We start from the raw sequence: 22,405 nt of genomic DNA, 5'->3' as shown, positions 1-22,405 counted from the left end.
TGGGTTCCAGGAAGCCACCCATGCAGTGGCAGCGGAGTGTCATGCAGGCAGTGATTGTGCTTTGTTGGAGGTAGTGTGGTGCTTAGCTAAGGTATGCATTGCTAATGAGGGCTTTTCAGAAGTAAAAATTGTTGGGAGGGGGGGGGGGCACTCTTGCCGCTATTGTGGCTTAATAGTGGGACCTGGGAACTTGAGATGCAGCCCAACATGTAGCCCCTCGCTTGCCCTATCCGTTGCTGTGTCGTTCCCATCACTTTCTTGAGATGCCCAGATTTTCACAATTGGAAACCTTAGCGAGCATCGGCGATATACAGAAATGCTCGGGTCGCCCATTGACTTCAATGGGGTTCGTTATTCAAAACGAACCCTCGAGCATCGCAAAATTTTCATCCCGAGTAATGAGCACCCGAGCATTTTGGTGCTCGCTCATCTCTAATGTTTAGTCTTTATTGCCTTAGGAAATTGATGTAATGTAATGATGTATCAGAGCTGTGTTATTGATATGAATTTGTCATGATGCAACATGATATCACATAGTGTTATACCATATGTAGTATTCCACACGATGTAGGTAATCCTACCGCCTTTAGGATGTAGTCAGATATAGGTAAAGGAACTTCAGTATTAATGAAATTGTCAGACTTGACTTAGATTATTAATGAGCAATTAAAGGAGAATTCAGTTTGTGTTAGTATCAGGCCGATTTAATGAAAATCATCATGAATTAGGACAGTTGATTACGAGTCTCATTAAGGTCAATGGGAGTAAAAATCAGGTTCACTAATTTGCCCTCCAAAAGGTCCTCAATGCAACCAAAGATGCCAAAATTGCATGGAAATACAGCCACACATCTGGGAAACACTGTGCTCTTCCCAGAAACCTGTACAGTGTACAGTGGTGTAGGGGTCAATCATAGCACAAGGGTGTCACTGAAAACAAAAGAAGGCCGACACAGGGTCTTCTAGATAAAAAATTGCGCCAAGGTAGACAGCAGATGTGATGCTTGTATTAAAAGGAATGTCATAATTTTACAACTGACAAATTCTACCAGATGAACAGAATAGCCAAGCATGGCCCTTGTCCAAGGAAAAGCTAGAACTACAGCTGTTTCTTGTGCTTTAGAAAATGTCCATTTTGGGAGAAGGAGGTGAAAACGTGGCAGAAACAGGAGAAGCAGTTCTGCCACCAGCAGCAACAATACCTTCAGAGCACAGTGTGGCCTTTGATGTAAATCTATGTAGAAAAAAGGATAAAATAGGACAGCATTTCCCAATAGAAATCTATGGGTGCACGTTAAAGCACAGCTGCAACATACAATAGAAACCAAAAAACTGCAACAGCACTCAAAATATATTTACTATCAGAGGTATACATACCTATAATCAATACTCTAACCACATTAAATAATGCAAGGTTCTTGGTATATAATTTGGTTTCTAATAACAAATCTATGGTCAGTCGTATGTAGGTAAAAATTGCCAGTGTGCCAACTAATTAGTGGAATCTGCCATGGGGGGTGCAGAAGTCAGATGATATCCATGCCTGGTTCACTTTTTATAAATGTCAGGTGATCCACATTGTCTGTGGACAGGTAGATGTGTCTGTCAGTTATCACACTCCTAGCTATGCTGAACACCCTTTCTGATGGCACACTGGCAGTGTGGCAGGCAAGCACCTTTAAAGCATGTTGTGTAAACTCTGACCACTCATCTAGTTTAGACACCCAGTGGTCAAAGGGGCCAACTCCATGTCTGAGTACATCCATGCGGCAGCTGACATGCTCGTGGACCATCATGGATAAGTGCTGCCTGTGACTGCCAGTCCTACCCTGTGCTTTTGCTGCAGGTTGTAATGGGCTGAAAAAAAACTATGCCACAGCTCTGTTAGACTTTCTCTGTCACCGGTGATGGTGCTGCTGCAGCAGATGCATCCCCCCTGTCATGGGGAAATGCTGTGCTCAAGCTGCTTAACAGACTGTCCTGATACTGCTGCATTTTGAGGTCCCTCACCACTGACAGAATGAGATTTGTCATTTTGGCCTTGCAGCGGGGCTCAAGGAGGGTGGCCACCCAGTAATGATCTGGTGTTTTGATGTGGTCTATGCAACTGTTCTTCTGCAAGCACTGTTGCATAAAAGCACTCATATTCCTCAAAGTGTGATGGCCTACATTCCTCAGAATCAGGCCTAAGAGTATCCTTTGGGTGATCCCGCCATCCATCTATAATAGTTGGGATTAGTGATGAATAGAAAGAAAGTAGCCCCTTACCTTGCCTCTGGGCCTATATTATACCTCTCCACTTCTTCTTCCTCCTCTACATTTCTCCCATAAGTGGAGAAAACACCACCCTCCCTGTGGTGTTGAGTGATAGTGGACTGGCCAGACATTTGGGAGACTAGTATCCCCTTTTCCTCCTGTGACAACATGTAATTGTCCCAGAGGCCTTGTAGCATCTGTTCCAGCAGGTAGACAACAGGGATGGTCATACTGATCATTGTGTCATCACGACTGACTATTTTGGGCGCTTTGTCAAGTGGGCTAACATGGCACACACCACTTTGATCTGCTGACACTCCACAGGCATCAAGTGACTGATCTCCATACACTGTATAAAGAGAAGGGTGAGTAGGGGACAGACAAGGATGACTTTCCTAAAACTCTTGGCGGTACCATGAAATTGGACCACTACTTTTGGTTTCATGCCCCACCTGCAGAACATTGACCCGGTATGCTATTAAGGATGTGTAACTCCCCTAGCCATGCTTGCTGAACCATGTGTCTGTGGTCAAGTGCGCCCTGCTACTGGCAACATTTTTCAATGCCAGGGACACTTTATCACTCGCATGTCGATGAAGGGCAGAGACAGATTTTTGGGCAAAAAAATTAAGGTGAATGTTAATGTCAGCGAAGCATTTCCCACTCCTGGCTCTGAAGCCTGCAGCCAGATCATCAATTGTGGAGGAGAAACCTGTAGTAGGCGTGATACTGCTGTATGCAAAACTGCCTCTCTGTGCTCAGAGTCTACTACATGAACGGGGAGGTTGATGGAGGTAGCGACAGCAACAAGAGTGGAAGAGGGAGAAAGATGAGGGTTGCCCTCTGACCAGGATGAGCTCTCCAAGATAGCATGGGAGTTCATGTAACTGTTCATATAGATTGTGTTAAGGTTGTTTACATTCTTACTGCATGTTAAACGCTTACTGCAAATCTTACGATTGACCAGTCTTCTGTTATTATGTGAAGTTTCAAAGAATGCCCAGGTTGCACAAGCCCTATAAGTAGACCAGCTGTTGGACTGACCTTGGTGCTGCTGTGACTAGCAGTATCTAAGGATGGTGGCACTGCCCTCTTGTTTTTCTGCAACACCCTACTTAGTACCTTGTCAGAATTCTTCCATGCAATGACCGCCTCTTCCTCCTCCCCCTGCGAACTGCTATGATGACTCTCCCTGCCTGTCCACGTTAGATTGAGTACTTCAATCTTTACCACCAACTCTTCCTCTTCATTCTCCTACTGAGTGGACTCTGTTAAAGTACTCACCGGAAGCTAGCATCTCCATTTCTATATCCTCCTAGATACAGATTGCCTGTGGAGGGTTGACCAAGTGTACTGACTCACCTTCATCTTCCTCTTCGGAGGAAAAAATAGTTGGGTATCAGTGTGTTCAATGTCTTTGTCTTCTCCCTCTGGTTGTTTGAACTTTCCAGTTTATATCCATGACACTGCGTGATCAAACAGCTCCTCAGTTTGATCCATGTGGATTGTTTTGGGGATGCAGGGAATTTGGCATGGGGTGAAGTATTTTGAGGATGATCGTCGCTGACTGGTGCAGACTAATTGCTGCTGCGTAGGGTCTGTAAATAATTTGTAGTGGCTGAACTGGCAACTTTGAAAGACGTCAAAGGGCACAAACGGAGATCTGCAATATTTGTACACCAAAGCATATTTTGTCTGTCTACTTTGCTGCTACATATGTTGACAGTATCAGAAATATACTCTCTCCCAATGTATAGACCACGTTTCATATAGGCAAATAAACGTGATGCAGCTTCTTTCTCAGGTCCCTCTAATATAACACCAGTATACAAGCTTTCACACCAGCACTAATATATTCTCTGTAGAATATCTGTCCTTATTAACAGACCACCTCGAAAAAATATACAAGTTTGTTTGCCACTGTTCTTGATGTAGGCAAGCTAATTCACTGAAACTTTGTCCACCTGGTCAACTTGTGTAAAATTACAAATTTTAACAGGCAGTGCTCCCTAAGTATTGTTATGGTAATAAGGCCCAAAGTAGCTGGTAAATGTTGCAAAAAAAATGTCCATAAGATTAGGAACCTAAAACTTATTAATAGAGATGAGCGAGCACCAAAATGCTCGAGTGCTCGTTACTCGAGTCGAACTTTCAGTGATGCTCAAGAGCTCGTTTCCAGTAACGAACCCCATTGAAGTCAATGGGCGACTCGAGCATTTTTGTATATGACTGGTGCTCCGCTAAGATTTTCATTTGTGAAAATCTTAGCAAATCACTAAAGTCATGTAAAAAACACAGAAATGGATAGGGCAGACGAGGAGCAACATGCAGGGCTGCATTTCAGGCTCCGAGGTCTCACTATTAAGCCACAATAGTGGTAAGAGTGAGACCCCGCCCCCCGCACTGTCAGCATAAAGATCGTTCTCCTCTGCCACAGCTGTAACAGCTGTGGCAGAGAAGAACGATGTTAGCCCATTGAATTCAATGGAGCCGGCAATACAGCCGGCTCCATTGAAAGCAATGGGCTGCCGGCGAGTGCAGGATGAATTTTCGGGAAGGGCTTAAAAATATAAGCCCTTACCTGAAAATCATCCTAAAATGTGTAAAAAAAAAAAAAAAAAAATTATGTCAGCATTAAGATCGTTCTCCTCTGCCACAGCTGTAACAGCTGTGGCAGAGAATGATGTTAGCCCATTGAATTCAATGGAGCCGGCAGGACAGCCGGCTCCATTGAAAGCAATGGGCTGCCAGCGAGCGCGGGATGAATTTTCGGGAAGGGCCTAAAAATATAAGCCCTTCCCTGAAAAACAAACATGTTAGTGCAAAACAAAAAAAGAGTACAAAAAAAACGTACCTCTCCGCCGCTGCTGTGACCCCTGCCGGCATGAAGAACACATCTGCCGCATGCGGCAGATGTATCCTTCACCCCCGCTAGTTAAAAGAATTCCCTGCTGCTACATCCGCCACATCTGTGGCAGATGCAGCAAAAGGAATTCTTCAGTTCTCAACCGCAGCTGTCACACATGCTGCCGGCATCCTGTCAATGGCTTTTCAGGGAAGGGCTTCATAAGCCCTTCCCTGAAAAGCCATTTAAATTAGTGCAAAAAAAAAAAAAAAACAATTCTCACCTCTCTTCAGTTGCCGGGGCTCAGCCGCGACATCTAGCGCTTTCCCAGGCTCTGTAGTTCTGAGCTATCAGCAGCACTACAGAGCCGGGGACAGCGGCAGAAGTCCCAGCTGAGCCCCGGCAGCTGTTAGTGGCTTTGCAGGGAAGGGCTTTATAAGCCCTTCCCTGAAAAGCCTTTTAAAATAGTAAAAAAAATAAAATAAAAATAGGTAATCACCTCCCTTCAGCTGCCAGGGTACAGCTGCGTCTTCTCCTGCTGTCGCCTGCACTGTGTTGCTGAACTGCTGATCTATCACCAACCGGGGATTTAAAATCCCCGCCTGCTGAAAGAGCTGAATGTAATTGGCTGAGGTGCTCAGCCAATCACAGGCAGCTCTCACCTGTCATTCATTCGGGGAGAGCTGCCTGTGATTGGCTGAGCACCTCAGCCAATCACATTCAGCTCTTTCAACAGGCGGGGATTTTAAATCCCCGGCTGGTGATAGATCAGCAGTTCAGCACCACAGTGCAGGGGACAGCAGGAGAAGATGCGGCTGTGCCCCGGCAGCTGAAGGGAGGTGTCTATTTTTTTTGTTTTTTAAATCACTTATATGTAAAGCCCTTCCCTGAAAAAGAATTCAGGTGTGCCAGCAGACCATTGTCTTCAATGGAGTCGCCGGTGGCAGCAGCAGCGGCTCCATTGAAGAGAATGCCTGCATTTTTATTCTTTTTTACACTAAAATCTTTCTTTTTCAGGGAAGGGCTTATATGTAAAGTCCTTCCCTGAAAAGGAATGCAGGGAGCCAGCAGGCCATTGTTTTCAATGGAGCCGCTGGCAGCAGCCGCGGCTCCATTGAAAGCAATGCGTGCATTCCCTATGGTGCACGCATGTCCTATCTTTGCAGGCACGCACCTGCAAAGTATGGACATGTGCACACACCATAGGGAATGCAGTGTTGTAAATTCAAGCGTGTTTTTGTGCGTGAATATGCACGCACCAAAACACACTCGTCTGAACGCACCCTCAAGGATGATTTTCAGGTAAGGGCTTATATTTTTAAGCCCTTCCCGAAAATTCATCCTGCGCTTGCCGGCAGCCCATTGCTTTCAATGGAGCCGGCTATATTGCTGGCTCCATTGAATTCAATGGGCTAACATCGTTCTTCTCTGCCACAGCTGTTACAGCTGTGACAGAGGAGAACGTTCTTTATGCTGACATAAATTTTTTTTTTTTTTTTTACACATCTTAGGATGATTTTCAGGTAAGGGCTTATATTTTTAAGCCCTTTCCGAAAATTCATCCCGCGCTCGCCGGCAGCCCATTGCTTTCAATGGAGCCAGCTATATTGCCGGCTCCATTGAATTCAATGGGCTAACATCGTTCTTCTCTGCCACAGCTGTTACAGCTGTGGCAGAGGAGAACGATCTTTATGCTGACATAAATTTTTATTTTTATTTTTACACATCTTAGGATGATTTTCAGGTAAGGGCTTATATTTTTAAGCCCTTCCCGAAAATTCATCCCGCGCTCGCCGGCAGCCCATTGCTTTCAATGGAGCCGGCTGTATTGCCGGCTCCATTGAATTCAATGGTCAGTGGTCGTTTAATCGAGACGAGTACCGCGTGGTGCTCGTCTCGAGTAACGAGCATCTCGAGCACCCTAATACTCGAAGGAGCATCAAGCTCGGATGAGTATGCTCGCTCATCTCTACTTATTAACAAATAACTTAAATAAGCTGGAATTTGGCCAGTAAGTAGTACAAGTGCCAACCAAAGCACTGTTACACTGGTTTCTTTTTTTTTGCTTGCATACTTATATTGGTCAAAAAAAATAATATTTGCAAATTTTACAATTTTTTAAACACTTGTAACTCAAAAAGGACATTTAATTTAGCTTTGCCCCATTAGAAAGAGCAGGGTTTAATCCCTCAGTTCCCATAGTTTCACTTAAGTGGAAAAAATTCAGTTCAAATAGTGTGGTGAAGTTCGCATGAGATGTGTTAAGCTTATTATTGCACATATATTACATGCCGATGAGCTAAAAATTTATGTGAATGTCAGCTAGCAACTATTGCACACAAAAATAGATAATGTTGTGTTTTTTCCCGCACTCGAAATACATGCGGGAAAAAAAATGCATGTGAAGGAATCCATTTAATTTGATGGGTTCTAGTCGCCGCACATTCAGCGCAAAGATTTTCTGGCTGTAAATGCGCTGGTGTGTGGCAGCCCTGTATGTTATAGTTCTATCTGAAGGTTATTTTTACTGCATGCAGATAGTAAGTTCAGGAATCTGTCGAACAGATGATCACGTGTTGCATGGAGATATGGAAAATATAAATTTCCCAGTTATTCTTGGCCATGAAGGAGCTGGAGTGGTTGAAAGTGTTGGCGAACAAGTGACCGAACTAAAACCAGGTATGACTAAGAATAAGCATTTCAGTCCTCATCTTGGTAAAGAAAATCTGTCAATGTAAAAATACTATCACAGAAGAATGATCAATGTTTTTACAAGTTGTTCAGTTCCTTTTACATGGAGCAATTAGCACTATGGCATGTGCCCAAACAATCATCCAGGTACATACAGTTCCATTGTTATCAGCACATCCATGTTTGCACAGTTTCTTGGCAATCTGTGGCATGTTTGCTCAGCAGATGATCATGTAATGCATAGAGCCATAATAAGGTTCTTCATGGGGATCCTTGGGTGGCAGGATATCAATGGGAGTCTGCCCTGCCAACTTCAGAAACACATTGTGTTGATTTAATAGAGAGCTATGGCTTATCCTAGATGCTATTTGTTTAAAGGATTTTATTAGGCAAAGTTCACATCTGAATCAGAGGCTCTGTTCGGAGACACCAGCACAGATCTGGTATGGAATCCTAAATGAAATATCGCAGCATGCTGTGTTATTTCATCCAGGAAAATGTCTCCCTGCATGATGGAAACTGAACAGATCCTATTATGATTAGAGATGAGCGAACGTACTCATTACGAGTACTTGCGCACCCGAGCACCGCCATTTTCGAGTACAGCGGTACTCGCGCGTAAAGATTCGGGGGGCGCCGTGGCGGCACGGGGGGTAGCAGTGGGGAGTGGGGGGGAGAGGGAGAGAGAGAGGGCTCCCCCCTGTTCCCCGCTGCTACCCCCCGCACCGCCGCGCCTCTCCCCGGCGCCCCGGCGCCCCCCGAATCTTTACGCCCGAGTACTGAAGTACTTGAAAATGGCGGTACTCGGGTGCGTAAGTACTCATTACGAGTACGTTCGCTCATCTCTAATTATGATCAATCAGGCTTGTACTTACAGATTTTAAATCAGTGTGTGACTCTGAGGATGGTGCAGAACGGTATGCATTGGTTTATTAATGAGGACAACAGGCTTAATAGTTACACTCCTTAAGGCTTCTTTCACACGAGCGCATATCAGCCGGCCGGTCTGATGCATTGGATTCTATGGCCGTATTCCTGAGATGTAAAAGCGCTCGGCTAGCCCAATATAGCGCCAGACATTTTTACGTCGGGCCTAAAAGATAGTCCTGGAACTCTCTTTTGGGCTGGAATACGTTGCCCGCTGCATGGGCTCCTGTGGGAGCCCATGGCAGCAGCCGCAGGTGGAGAAGTTTAGCAGCTTGTCTAAACTCCCTCTGCTCTCCTCCCCCCGTGCAGGCTCACCATTCTTCTCCACCCCGCTGGATCTCTGCAATGGGAGCGGGCGTGGTGGGGGCCATTGCTGGCTGTGGACAAGGGGTGGGACGTGGTCGGAGCTTAGCTCCTGCCCTCTTCCTGCCTCTTGTCTATAGCCATCAATGGGATGAGGCGGGACAGGCCAGTGCTTAGCTCCGCCCCCTCCCATTGCAAAGAACGAGCGGGAAAGAGAAGACAGGTGAGCCTGCGATGGGGAGGGAGGGAAAATTTGCAATAGCATGGTGAGCTCGGTGCATATGCACTGGACCCTACTCCGTGTGAACGGGCACACAAATGTTAGATTTGTGCACCCGTTCACAAGCTTCTATGCCCCAGATGAAAGCGTATATTAGTCAGCTGTGAAAACGGCATTCAATATGCTCTTGTCTGAAAGCAGCCTTACACAGACAAATAGCTTGGTGGTTACACTGCTTTATAAAGACAATTACAGCAACACTCTCTCTTAACAATTTACTCAACGGTAAATGATAAATGATACATGGGACATTACACAACCAAACTTATGTACACATACAAACAGTACAACGCAGGTACTTACTCAGCAGTTTACGTATACTCAGTTATATACATACACAACTACAGATACATATATACATACACTTACATTAGATGATAGTAAGGGCGAGCTACCACAAGTCCAAATAGCAAATGGGAAGATGGAACAGTGCCTTTACACCGCCACCTATTAGAAAGTAGCATTCTTGCAAGTCAATGTTAGAACTTAAACAATAGCTGCACACTGTGTTTATTAAACTTCATTATAATAATTTTCTTAGAACAGTAAGTGCTTATCTGTCTGCCGCTCATGTACCAGTCAATCAGTGTGTGATGAGAGGTAATTTCCAGTCTCTCTATCGCTTGGAGAAGAAGGCTGCTTTCCAAACACAACAGCCATTAGAGGGGTGAGAGGTCCGAGAGAAAGGAAACAGTTATGATAACAAGACCAGTAGAATAAAGTGGATAATGTTTATAGCACATGATGAACGCAGAAACAAAATAGCTTTTTCTTCTACCATTGCCCTCTGCGAAAAAGTCAGTAAACATTATTCAATATATTAGCTGAAATTGCTTCCTATAAAAACTAGAACTCATCCAACAAATTAAAAGGTCTCATACGGTTATACTGATGAAAAAAATAAAAAATAAATGTTATGACCAATGGAATGCAAAAGGAGAAATGATTTACTGGTTCTTAAGGCTAAAATTAGTTATGTTACTAAGAGGTTAAAAAGGGACTTAAGGCAACTGAGTTATGTGCCAAATACATTTACATGAGAAACATTCAAAATCTACAATAAAGGGACATTATAGTAAGTGATCATAATTCTTTCTGTTTTCCCAAGGGGACAAAGTAATCCCACTATGTATCCCTCAGTGTGGAAAGTGCAGCTCTTGTCTTAGTCCGAACACCAACTGCTGTCTAAAAACACAGTGAGTATTTTTGGTGAATAGACTTTGGCCTTCAACTTTATTCTGCCCATCAGTGCCCAAATATTTGCCACTTCTGCCTGTCTCTTTGTTGGGGAGGTTATAATAAACTATTTAGTTTTTTTATTAAATGTAAGGCTGGGTTCACATCTGCACTGGAACATCCCGTTCGGAGGTTTGATCGCAGATTCGGCACAGAATACCAGAAGAAATAGCACTGTATGCAGTGGCTTTTCTTCCAGTAAAATTCCGGGCAGCTGAGCGGAAATTAAACAGACCCCATTATAGTCAATCCGGTCTGTTCGGCATTGTTTGGTTCCATCATAAAATGGATCAGTGCGGCCGGAGAATACCCCTTTCCTGTTCTACCTGTCGGGAGAACGTCTTAGAGTGCAGCGCTGAGCTCAGCTATACATGGTTTAATAGGCTTCGTTGGAAGGTTATTGTCTAAAAAGAAAGTACTGACTGTATTGAGGAGAGCTGCCAAAGAATATATGAGGCAAGGGAAGACCTACTCACAGACTATGCTTGAGAAGGGGGATAGCTGTGGTAGGAAATTCTTCATTCCCCACAGGGGTGAAGAATTCCTTTGCTGCATTTGTCACAGATGTGGCAGGTGTAGCAGTGAATTATTTTTCCTTGGGGGGATGAAGGAAACACAGACAGCTGCTTCTGATTGGCTGAGCACCCTAGCCAATCACAGGCAACTCTCACTGAATGAATGACAGGCGAGAGCTGCCTTTGATTGGCTGAGCAACTCAGCCAATCAGAAGCAGCTCTTTTAGCAGGTGGGGATTTTTTTAATCCCCACCTGCTGAAAGAATTGTATTGGAGAGCCGGGGACAGCGCTGAGAGGGCACAACTGAGCCCTGGCAGCTGAAGGAAGGTGAGTATGTGGTGTTTATTATTTTTACTTGCTTTTCAGGGAAGGGCTTATATTTAAACCTATTCCCTGAAAAACATTTTTCAGGATGCCGGCAGCTGTATCCCGTACCGCAGCTGTCATCTGTGACAGCTGTGATAGGGAATTCTTTATTCCCCACAGGGGTCAAGAATTCCTTTGCCGCATCTGTCACAAATGTGACATTGGAATTCTTATTCCTTGCGGGGATGAAGGAAACATCTGCCACATGCAGCAGATGTGTTCTTCATCCCAGCGGGGATTTAGAATTCCTTTGCTGAATGAGTCACAGATGCTTGCGGCAGATGTGTTCTTCATCCCTGTGGGGACACGGCAGCAGCGGACAGGTAAGTTGTTTTTTTTACACTAAAATTCTTGTTTTTCAGGAAAGGGCTTATATGTAAAGCCCTTCCCTGAAAAACAATGCAGGGCTGCCGACAGACCATTGCCTTCAATGGAGCCACGGCTCCATTGAAGACAATGCGTGCATTCCCTGTGGTGCACGCGTGTCCGATCCTTGCAGGCACACACCTATAAAGCATGGACATGTGAACACACAATAGAGAATGCATTGTCTCTAATAGAAGCGTGTTTTTGTCCGTGCGTTTGCACGCACAAAAACACGCTCGTGTGAAGCCACCCTGAAGAGGTTGTTGTCTGTACAACAGCCCTATAGGATGATATAATGCTGATTGATGGTTGCTCTGAGCGGCTCATTTTACATGCAGTGAGGAAATGTAGTGTGACATGCAGCCACCTAGATATATGGGCACCAATGCAATACATTGTTGGAGCCAGTATCCAAAGCTGTCTTTTATGGCTCATAGAAGAGGACTTAAATGAGTGACCCCCATGATGTCCCTATGCCCTAATTGTAACATTTAATGACAAAAAAACACATACTTTTAAGAAATCATTGGATTTTTTTTTTCAGAAGTGACCTATGCAGCATTATTAGTATTAATAACTTGTTGATTTAGGTCAGTTGCCTGTGGACATCCTTATGGAACATTGAACTATCATTTATAAGACCACTTATGTTGGGCAAAGGGTTGACGCATGCTAATATAAAACCTGAACTCAAATGTATGAAAAAGAAGTATGCAACTGGATACTATGCATCTGTATAGGTCTACCCTTAACTGTCATTTCAAAAATATTTTATACTAAAGCATATATATTTTTAAAGGCATATCATAGTATCATTCTACATTACTCGATACAGCAAAAAAAGTATCCATTAAAATGACAATCTTTTCTTATGTTTGCTCTATATAAACAATGTAAAATTTATAGTATATATGTGGATATTTGATTTTCGCTATCAAAAATATCCTATTGGCAGAGATCCCTTCACATGGAACAACTGGAGTGTTAACTAGCAGAATCATATGCATTTTATTTCTCTTCTCCGTTTGTTTTTCAGCATTAGTGAAGCCCAAAATGTAATGCCTGATAAAACAACAAGGTTCTCATGTAAGGGGAAGACTGTGTATCACTTCTTATGGACAAGTACTTTTTCAGAATATACTGTGGTGCCCATCGATGCTGTTGCAAAGATTGATGACCGAGCACCACTGGACAAAGCCTGTCTTTTTGGTTGTGGATTTCCCACTGGATATGGAGCAGCAGTCAATACGGCCAAGGTGAGACATTAGTTGTGTCTTTATTGCATATTATACAATCAGTACAACAGTAGCTCCATCTCTAAGGGGTTACTGTTTTTATGCAATATTTATCTCCCACCTTGAATCTTGTCATAAGGTTTGTTAAACCCACTTTATGCCTATTTCAACAATTTAAAAAAAAAACTAGAAAAGGAGTGCAACTAAGACAATGCCAAATTTATGCCTACTATTTTTCTTTCTTTTTAGCTCAAAGTAATCATGTAAATATATACCAGCAATGAGTTGGCAAAAGAACAAGGTAGCAAATGATAGTTGAATCTAATTGTCTTGTTTCTATGTAGGTAGAGCCTGGTTCTACTTGTGCCGTATTTGGTTTAGGAGCCATTGGGCTGTCAACCATCATAGGCTGCAAATTATCTGGAGCTTCAAGAATAATAGCCATAGATATAAACAGGAACAAGTTTGAAAAGGCAATGGTTTTTGGTGCTACTGAGTGCATCAACCCTAAAGACTACAACAAGCCGATAGAGAAGGTGATAATGGAAATGACAGGGGACGGAGTACATTATTCCTTTGAGTGCTTCGGAAGTACAGATGTCATGGTATGTAGACTAAAATGTGGATGTATTTAGATGTTAATTTATTCATGGTATTACAAATATGCTATATCTATTTGGTTTATCATTATTATTTTATCGTGGGTATTCATTACCATGTTATAGGATTAGGACTAGAGATGAGCGAGTATACTTGCTAAGGCTAACTACTCGAGCAAGTAGTGCCTTAGCTGAGTATCCTCCCCCTCTCTTCTCTAAAGATTTAGGGCCCGGCGGGGGGCAGGGAGCGGTGGGGGAGAGCGGGGAGGAACGGAGGGGAGATCTCTCTCTCCCTCTCTCCCCCCACGCTCCCACCTGCTCACCGCCGCAACTCACCTGTCACCCGCGCCGGCAGCCGAATCTTTACAGACGAGCGGAAGGATACTCTGCTAAGGCACTACTCGCTTGAGTAGTTAGCCTTAGCGAGTATGCTCGCTCATCTCTAATTAGGACCTCTTTCATAGCAACCTTCTGTTCATTTTTTTGCATCAGTATTCGTGAACCAAAACTACTCATTCTGTGCAAAACTATGGATTGTTATGGGATGGCATCTACTTTTTTTAAAATTAGAAATCAAACACCTAGAAGTAGTTGTAATTTTTCTGCAAAACCCTGCATGCAAATTCATGTCAGACAGATATTGAGTTGTGGCATGATTAGATAAACGGTTTTGCCACCTGAGGCCCTAAAAGTGCTTTCACCCTCATTTTGTAAAGAGGCTCTCAGAGGCTACTTGCAAGTAGTGACTTCTTTTTCCGCTTGTGTAGATCTTGTTGGCCACTAGACATCTCCATGATGCAATCGATGAGATTCTGACCAGTTACCAGAGTTTGAGAGGGGGGCATTATTGGAATGTGAGAAGCTGGATGGTCATATCAATGAATTGGCTGCTACCTGAGCCGTTCTGACCAGACTGTTAGGAGGTATTGGGACCAGTGGATGTGTGAGGTCACTTACACAAGGCAACTGTGCTCAGGACACCACGTACAGAGAAAGAAAGGATTATCTGATCATCTGACAAGCACAAGTAGCTCCAAATGTTTCATTGTCCGCCATCCAGAGATAGGTGGCACTGCTGTTACAGGTCCCTGTGTCTGTCAGAACCATTTCCAGGAACTTGGCTGAAGGATATTTGGACTCACGGCACCCATTATGTGTACTGCCTTTGACGCCTATCCGCTGTTGCCTTCATTTGCAGTGATGTCATACATGGCAAAACTAGACTGCAACAAAGTGGAACCACATTATCTTCAGCAAAGAATCCAGGTTTATTTTGGACAGTGACAATGGCCGTATTTGTGTCTGGAGCTCAGGGGTGAGCGCCTCAATCTTGTCTTTGCTGTGGAGCGGAGCACTTCTGGTGTGATGGTCTGGGAAGCATCGCATATGACAGTCGGCCATCCATAGTATTGGTACGAGGGACAATGACACCTCAGCGATATGTTCAGGACATCCTGCAGCCACATGTGTTCCTTTCATGGCGGGACTTCCCAGAGTGTATATTATACAAGCTTATATACCCAGCATTGCCAAGGTTTCTACTCCTATAGCACATTATAGGATGTTCAGCTTTAAGGGGAATCTGTCATCTACTTTTAGCCCTATAAGCTAAGGTCAGGCTGAGAGTAGGTGACCCACTAAGCCCAGGAATGTAAGTGTTATACTTGCCTTCCCTGCCGTTTCCCCACTGTTGGCGGTGAAATCTGCCGCTGCAGTGTTTTAAGCAACACTGCTAAGCAGTCTGCATGTTTTAATTTTATAATGGGCAAACTACACTGGGAGAACAATAGGGGAGGTAAATATAACACTACATCCCCAGACTCAACAGGTAACCTACTTTTAGCCCATAAGCTTTGCCTGTAAAGCTAAAAGTAGGTGACAGAGTCTCTTTAAATTTCTTGGCGTGACAGTAACTACTAACTACCTATTTGGTCCAATCATCTCCTAACAACATTTGTATGTTGATTGTAGTCCTTGTGAGGATCATATTGAAAACCTTCCTGCAATAAACCGGAATGCCTTGTCACTTTCGAAGCACTGGCTCTCTTCCTCCCCTCCCCTCCCCTTTTTTTTCTTATAAATTACGGCCTCATGCTATTCCAAAGTCTCTGCAGCCTTTGATGTCCTGACCCTGCTCATTCTTAAGTCATTGGTTATATTGTTCACTTGTCTATAAAGTATACAAAAAGTGCTCAGTCAGATGACCATTTTTTAAAAAGGTATGTTAGGTGTGATTGCGATTCGCATCTTTAAAAACCAATGCTTTTGAATGAAAGGGGTCACGTGTGTTTTTTACATGCGAATGAGATTCGCACCTGTAAAAAATATAGCAGTGATTCGCAGAACGCACCTAACTGCGCACAGTGCTCAGCTGTCATTCAGTGAATGGCTGAGCACTGCCTGGGATTGGCTGAGCGCTCAGCCAGTCAGACACAGCCCTTTCAGTAGGCAGGGATAATAAATCCCCGCCTGCTGATAGAACTTCAGAGCAGTTCAAGGGGACCAAGTGGCTAGATGCGCCTGACCCCACAGTGGAGGAGAGGTGAGTATTTTTTTATTTTTTACACCACCTAGGAATGATTTTCAGGGAAGGGTTTATATTTAAAGCCCTTCTCTAAAAAACCCTGCAGGGAAAGGGCTGCAGAAGTGCCAGCCCCATTGAAAGCTATGGGAAAACATTGCGCTCCTGTGCCACAGCTGTGATAGCTATGGCAGGGAAATTCTTCATCCCCGCAGGAAGTCCCCTTGTCACTGAACACTGTGACAGTGCTGAGGGGACTCCCCGCGGAGATGAAGTAATCCTCGACCAATACTGTCACAGCTGTGCCAGAGGATCGCAATCTTCTCTGTATGTTCTCAATGGGGCTGCTGCTGCTGCTGACACCGGCCCCTTTGATGTGACAGCATCCAGGGGTTTCACATCCAAGGAATCCCTTGCTTCAGCTGTAACAGCCGCAGCAGGGGATAGCGACTTTATGTGCGAATTTTGCCAGCACACAAGTGCAAATTTTACAATGTGATGCCCGCTGCATTTTGCGTTTGTTTTATGCAACTAAATGTGCAACAAAAAGCGCCCAGCTGACTGAACCCTTAGCGGTTACATTGGGCTTATTATTATTAACAATAATCAAACCAAAATTGCCTAAGGGCTAGGAAGACCCTGGTTGAATACCTTCATTAGAATTTAACTTTCATTGAACTAAATTAAAATACTAAATGGGTATTTGATGTGCACATTTTGGTTGTGCCAAAAAATATGCAGTATGTTCTGTTTTCCTCCGCATTTGCAAAGAGAAAGAGAACCTATAGAAGTCATTAAACTAACTGACCATTTCAATGGCTGAGAGCAGTGTTTCATGTTTTATTGCAAGCGATTTGCAAAGAGTATAGTAAAAAAAAAAACAAAAGAAAAAACCCATAAAAAGTCCATAAAAACCTACACTTGAGCACATCAATACGCAATGCTCATGTGAATCCGGCCTTATAGAGTAGAGATGAGCGAGCATACTCAATAAGGCAAACTACTCGAGCGAGTAGTGCCTTATTCGAGTAGCTGCCCGCTCATCTCTAAAGAGTAGGCTGCCGGCGCGGGTGACAGGTGAGTTGCGGCGGTGAGCAGGAGGGAGCGGGGGGGGGGGGGAGGAGAGAGGGAGAGAAAGATCTCCACTCTGTTCCTCCCCGCCGCTCCCCGCCCTCTGCTGGCACCCGAATCTTTAGAGACGAGCGGGCAGGTACTTAGGTATTTAGGTTATACAAGGTTTCATAGAAGTTTCTGAATATTTTGGCGATCTCCGATGGGTTAGAAGTTTTCCTATGAGAGACTGGATCAACAATATAGGGGATCTTTATTCCTTTTTTGTTTTACTCTATTAGCCATCATTCGGGTGAATTTGTTATTGCTTGTGTAAAACGATGATTTTAAGCTTTTTAAGTTTTTTTCATGTTTTTCTATGAGTATATTTCAAGCTTTAATTCTCATCTCTGTAAGTGTGTTATGTAATGAAATGGATGGTTTAGACTGCAATTCTTTTTCTATATCTGCTAGACGTAATAAGGTGTCCTTAAGTAGACTATCTTTGTTTCTTTTGTAAATGGAGCCCTGCTGGATCATCACTCCTCTGATTACTGATTTATGTGCACTCCAGAAAACTTTCTTTTGAAAATTTTGCTCCTTCATTAAGAAGATGTTATTTCTCCAACTTCCATATGTTGGGATCTGGGGACTAGAGATGAGCAAATATACTCGTTTCGAGTAATTACTCGATCGAGCACCACGATTTTCGAGAACTTCCGCACTCAGGTGAAGAGATTCGGGGGGCGCCGGGGGGCGGGGGGAGGCGTGGCGGAGCGGGGGGTAGCAGCAGGGAACAGGGGGGAGCCCTCTCTCTCTCCCTCCCCCCCCCCACTCCCCGCTGCAACCCCCCACTCACCCACGGCGCCCCCCGAATCTTTTCACCCGAGTACGGAAGTACTCGAAAATCGCAGCGTTCGGGGATGAAAAAGGGGCGTGACCAAGTAGGTTCGCTCATCTCTACTGGGGACCCATCCTCAGTTTGAGAGTGATTGGAGCATGATCCGACCATGAAGTCGTGCCTATTTTGGCTTCTTGTACTCTTTTAAGAATTGGAAAGTCGAAAGTCTACCAGGAACATATTAATTCTAGAAAATGATTTGTGTTGAAATAAGTAAAAGGTATATTCTCTAGAATTCACATTTAAACATGTGAATGAATCAAACAAATTTGCTTCATGCATCAAAGCGGATAAGGTTAGGCCTAGAGATGAGCGAACCTACTCGGCCACGCCCCTTTTTCACCCGAGTGCCGCGATTTTCGAGTACTTCCGTACTTGGGCGAAAAGATTCGGGGGGCGCCGTCGGTGAGTGGGGGGTTGCAGCGGGGAGTGGGGGGGGGGAGAGGGAGAGAGAGGGCTCCCCCCTGTTCCCCGCTGCTACCCCCCGCTCCGCCACGCCTCCCCCCGCCCCCCGGCGCCCATTGAATCTTTTCACCCGAGTACGGAAGTACTCGAAAATCGCAGTGCTCGATCGAGTAATTTCTCGAAACGAGTATATTCGCTCATCTCTAGTTAGGCCCCTTCCTCTGCCTGAAGAGCTGGAGTCCCAGGCAGCATCTGTTATTGCGTTAAAATCACTGCATATGACAAGGTTACACTGCTGGACCTTTTTAATTTTCCTCATCACTGTATTCATGAATCTGATCTGCTTCATGTTTGGAGCATACAAATTGATTAGGGTCATGAGGAGGCCTATAATTTTACAGACTAATATGAGATATCTTCCTTCAATGTCCGCTATTTCCTCAATTAGTTGGAAGTTCACTGATTCTTTAATAGCCACCATTACACCCGCCTTTTTTTCCCAAGGCATTGGCTAGGAATATCTTAGGATATCTAGGTTGAGAGAGTTTAGGGATCTTGTCATGGGCAAAATGGGTCTCTTGTACACAGACAATGTCCGCTTTAGAGGTGTTGGCTTCTCTCCATAGAGCTGATCTTTTGTAGGGTGTATTGAGACCTCTTGCATTTAGAGACAGGATGTTCAGCTCCATTTTAGTTTTAAGGAGTAAGCTTTGAGAGTCAAGATTACTTTCAAAAGGGTATGCTCGAGTAGTCCCTGGTTAATTTGACTATGCACTAGAATTCAAGAGAGAGATTGTCCTGATAGAGGATCCTGTTTTGGAAGGGTAGGGATAAAATCAAACAGTTTGTAACCAAACAGATGGGTCTTATACTTTGAGTAGCCATCTTGTATGTTTTTACCAGAAATGAGCCTTTTCGGGGCCTGGGTTTAGTCGGAGCCCGCTTAGTGAAGGCTGTGAACTGGGGTGTTTAAAATTCGGCCATTTACGGATGTCACCCTTTTCCTTTATTTTGGGGAGTTTCCATTTTCTTAAGAGAGATATACTTTCTTCTTGTGTAGTAATGATGTTGGTAGTGCCATCTTTATTGATAATAAGCTTAGTGGGAAATCTCCATCTGTTGAGAATTTTATGTTCTCTGAGAATAGCCGTAACAGGCAAGAATCTTTTCCGCGCCAGCATGGTCAGCTGCGAGAAGTCTGAGTATAGTTTGATGTTATTGTATGGTTGGGGTAATTCTTTTCAATTTCTCAACGCTTTCATTAGCTCGTCTTTAATGTGGTAGAAGTGTACTCTGGCGATTACGTCTCTCGGAGCATTATCTGGAATATTCTTGTGCTTAGGGAGCCTGTAAATTTATTGAGCTCTTCTGGCCGCACTGATTCTGGTATTCCTCTAAATGTAATATTATTGCGCCTTTTGCGGTCTTCCAGATCTGCCATTTTTTGTTTGAGCGCTTCAACCTCCTCTTCTAATTTGTAGTGAGCATCTATCAGCTTGTTGTGCGCACTCGTGATTTTGCCTGTTTTGTTTTCTAAGTGGTCCACCCTGCCTCCAAGATTTGCTATAGCAGAGCTAACTCTTGTATTAATCTCGGTTAAGTCACTTTTAAGTGAGCCTCTGAGTGCCAACACCATATCTCTGATAAAGTATTCAGATGCTGTTTGGCTAGTGCACTCTATATCGAGAATAGGATCTGCAGCGTCCTTATCAGTGCTGTTATAATGTGTGTTGGGTCAGATGTGGCTTCTTCCATTTTTTGCCTTCTTTTTTCTGGGCTATTGCTGGGGGAATCTATGGTTGTTATTTCTTCCCCTTGTGCTGTAAGGTAAGCATAAGATGACGCTGAGCTGTTAGTCTCCTCCCCCTTCTTCCTTGTGCTGAGCGGGGCCATCTTTCCCTTCCCTGTCATCTTCCTCCTTGTTAACAATGGTTTCTTAGGGGGAGACAGTGACTGCTGGGCATGATATCCCTGTGTGGGAGACTAGGGACAGGAGGAAGCGCACTTACCTCCTCTTCTGTGTGCCAAGTCCCCCCTGCCTGCCGCCTCCTGCTCCTCTCCAGTCTGGCCGCTGTCTGTCGCATCTTCTAACTCCCGCTCCTCTTCTCCACTGCGCGCCGAGAAGAAGTCCGTCAAGCGTCTAGGACCGGGCTTCGTTTGCCTCCTCCGTTACATTGCTAGGTGCTCACTGTCTTCTGGCATCTGTTGTGAGTATTTGTTCTTCTCTATAGTTCCTGTGGGTTGCTCAGAATGATATTCTTTTAGCAGAGCTCACAGTAAGCTGTCCACCATCAGAGCCATCCAGGCCACGCCCCCATGTTATATGAGTAATATAATAATAAATTAGTTAATAACATCTAAAGGATAACTAACTATTCGTCATATGTATAGGGGTGGTTCTTGCTTTTATTTGTGAAGCAGCAACTTAAAAACCACATTATGACTATGTTCAGTGATAGTGGCTTGAAATGTGTAAAAGTGTTCTTTTGTTTTTATCTTCTGCTTCTATGAGATATTTTTTATGGATTTTGAATAAAAGTAAAGTTTTATACATCTATTTTTTAAACATCTATGCCACATCAGATTTCTTAAAATTCTTCATGCGTGTCATTTTTATATTTTGTAAATCCTTTTATATCTGTGCCTGTATTAATCAAGACTAGTATCTGCAGAACACAACAGGCTGCACTTTCAGAAGATTGTTATCTGACTTGTTTTATTTCTTCAAACTAGAAATCTGCATTGGAGTGTACTCACATGGGATATGGAACCAGTGTGATCATAGGCGAGGCGCCTCCAAACACACACATAACTTTTGATCCATATCTGCTACTTACAGGTCGTACGTGGAAATCAAGCATATTTGGAGGTATGAAGTGGCCAATAAAACTTGAAAAAACCCTTCATTTTAGAGTGCCTTTACTGATTTATTTTAGAGAATTGCTTAATCATTCTGTAATATTATGAGAACTGTTATTCAGTGCTAGGTTATAGGCAGACCACATGGGGCAAGTGCCCTTGGGCCTTCATCACGCAGCCTCAATGATGGTCATTCAATGATCTTATCCAGCCAAGAAGATATGGAAAGTGGCCACACATGTCTCCCATAAACTTTAATGGAATGTGCTATATGCAGGAACTTACAACTTTCATATGTGGCTGTAATTCAGGATTTGGTAGTGGTAGTGTCTGGGTCTCAGAAGTGGGATTGGGCTATTTACCATCATTTAACCTGCATTGCTGATATCTTTAGAGTAACCTGATAATAAAACTGCAGAGCACTGAAGATTCCTTGTTCCCTACTGTAGCATACTATACGTTTCCAGTAGGTGCCTAAATGCAGTACTACTTATGATAGCCTGTAATCTTTCCTTATAAATGAACAGACTTCTAAGTTCACTTCAACCCCCTACAGATTAGGACAAGTTCTGTTCAGTCTGCTGGAAAAGGTCATTACAGTTTTGGAAGAAGAGAGCCCATTTTAATTCAAAAAGCTGAAGCTCCAGTTCTGTCAGTTTTACCATCATACTTTAAAATTACACCAAAAGGTGTATCCATAGTGCCGATAGAACTAAAACTGCAGCACTTTTACGTGCAGGTGGGAATACTGAATTTACTGCTTTGATATAGAAGTCTGCATACAAATGGGGAGGAAGAAGAAAGAGCAGGCACCATGGAAGGATCTGTTTGAGGGGTGACATGGGCTTTTTTTTTATCACACCACCTATTAATCAGACAGCATATTTGCTCTCTGATTGTCACATATGAGTGTCTTTTTTAAATTTTCCCAGAAAAGATCGACACTTCTTCATCTAATCCCCCCTCTGCCTTTAACCAGCAGATGATACAATTTTTTAAAGTTTTTCCCCTTTAACAATGCTTTAAATACTGAAAAAATCTAAATAACAA

The 22,405-nt window shown here is 43.7% G+C and overlaps 1 protein-coding gene across 1 annotated transcript in view; it reads left to right on the top strand.

Annotated features, from left to right (window-relative positions):
- LOC136573620 (alcohol dehydrogenase 1-like) overlaps positions 1–22,405 on the top strand; it is a 33,627-nt gene that overhangs the window by 9,880 nt on the left and 1,342 nt on the right. The window contains exons 3-7 of the mRNA XM_066574892.1: positions 7,638–7,779; positions 10,410–10,497; positions 12,822–13,041; positions 13,365–13,625; positions 21,230–21,365. Of these exons, the coding sequence (XP_066430989.1) occupies positions 7,638–7,779; positions 10,410–10,497; positions 12,822–13,041; positions 13,365–13,625; positions 21,230–21,365 (847 nt within the window). The remainder of the gene's footprint in view (positions 1–7,637; positions 7,780–10,409; positions 10,498–12,821; positions 13,042–13,364; positions 13,626–21,229; positions 21,366–22,405) is intronic.

This window comes from Eleutherodactylus coqui, chromosome 7 (genome assembly GCF_035609145.1).
Source record: "Eleutherodactylus coqui strain aEleCoq1 chromosome 7, aEleCoq1.hap1, whole genome shotgun sequence".
Taxonomy (NCBI): domain Eukaryota; kingdom Metazoa; phylum Chordata; class Amphibia; order Anura; family Eleutherodactylidae; genus Eleutherodactylus; species Eleutherodactylus coqui.
Note: the sequence above shows the minus strand (reverse complement) of the source record. Positions and strands in the feature narration are given on the sequence as shown.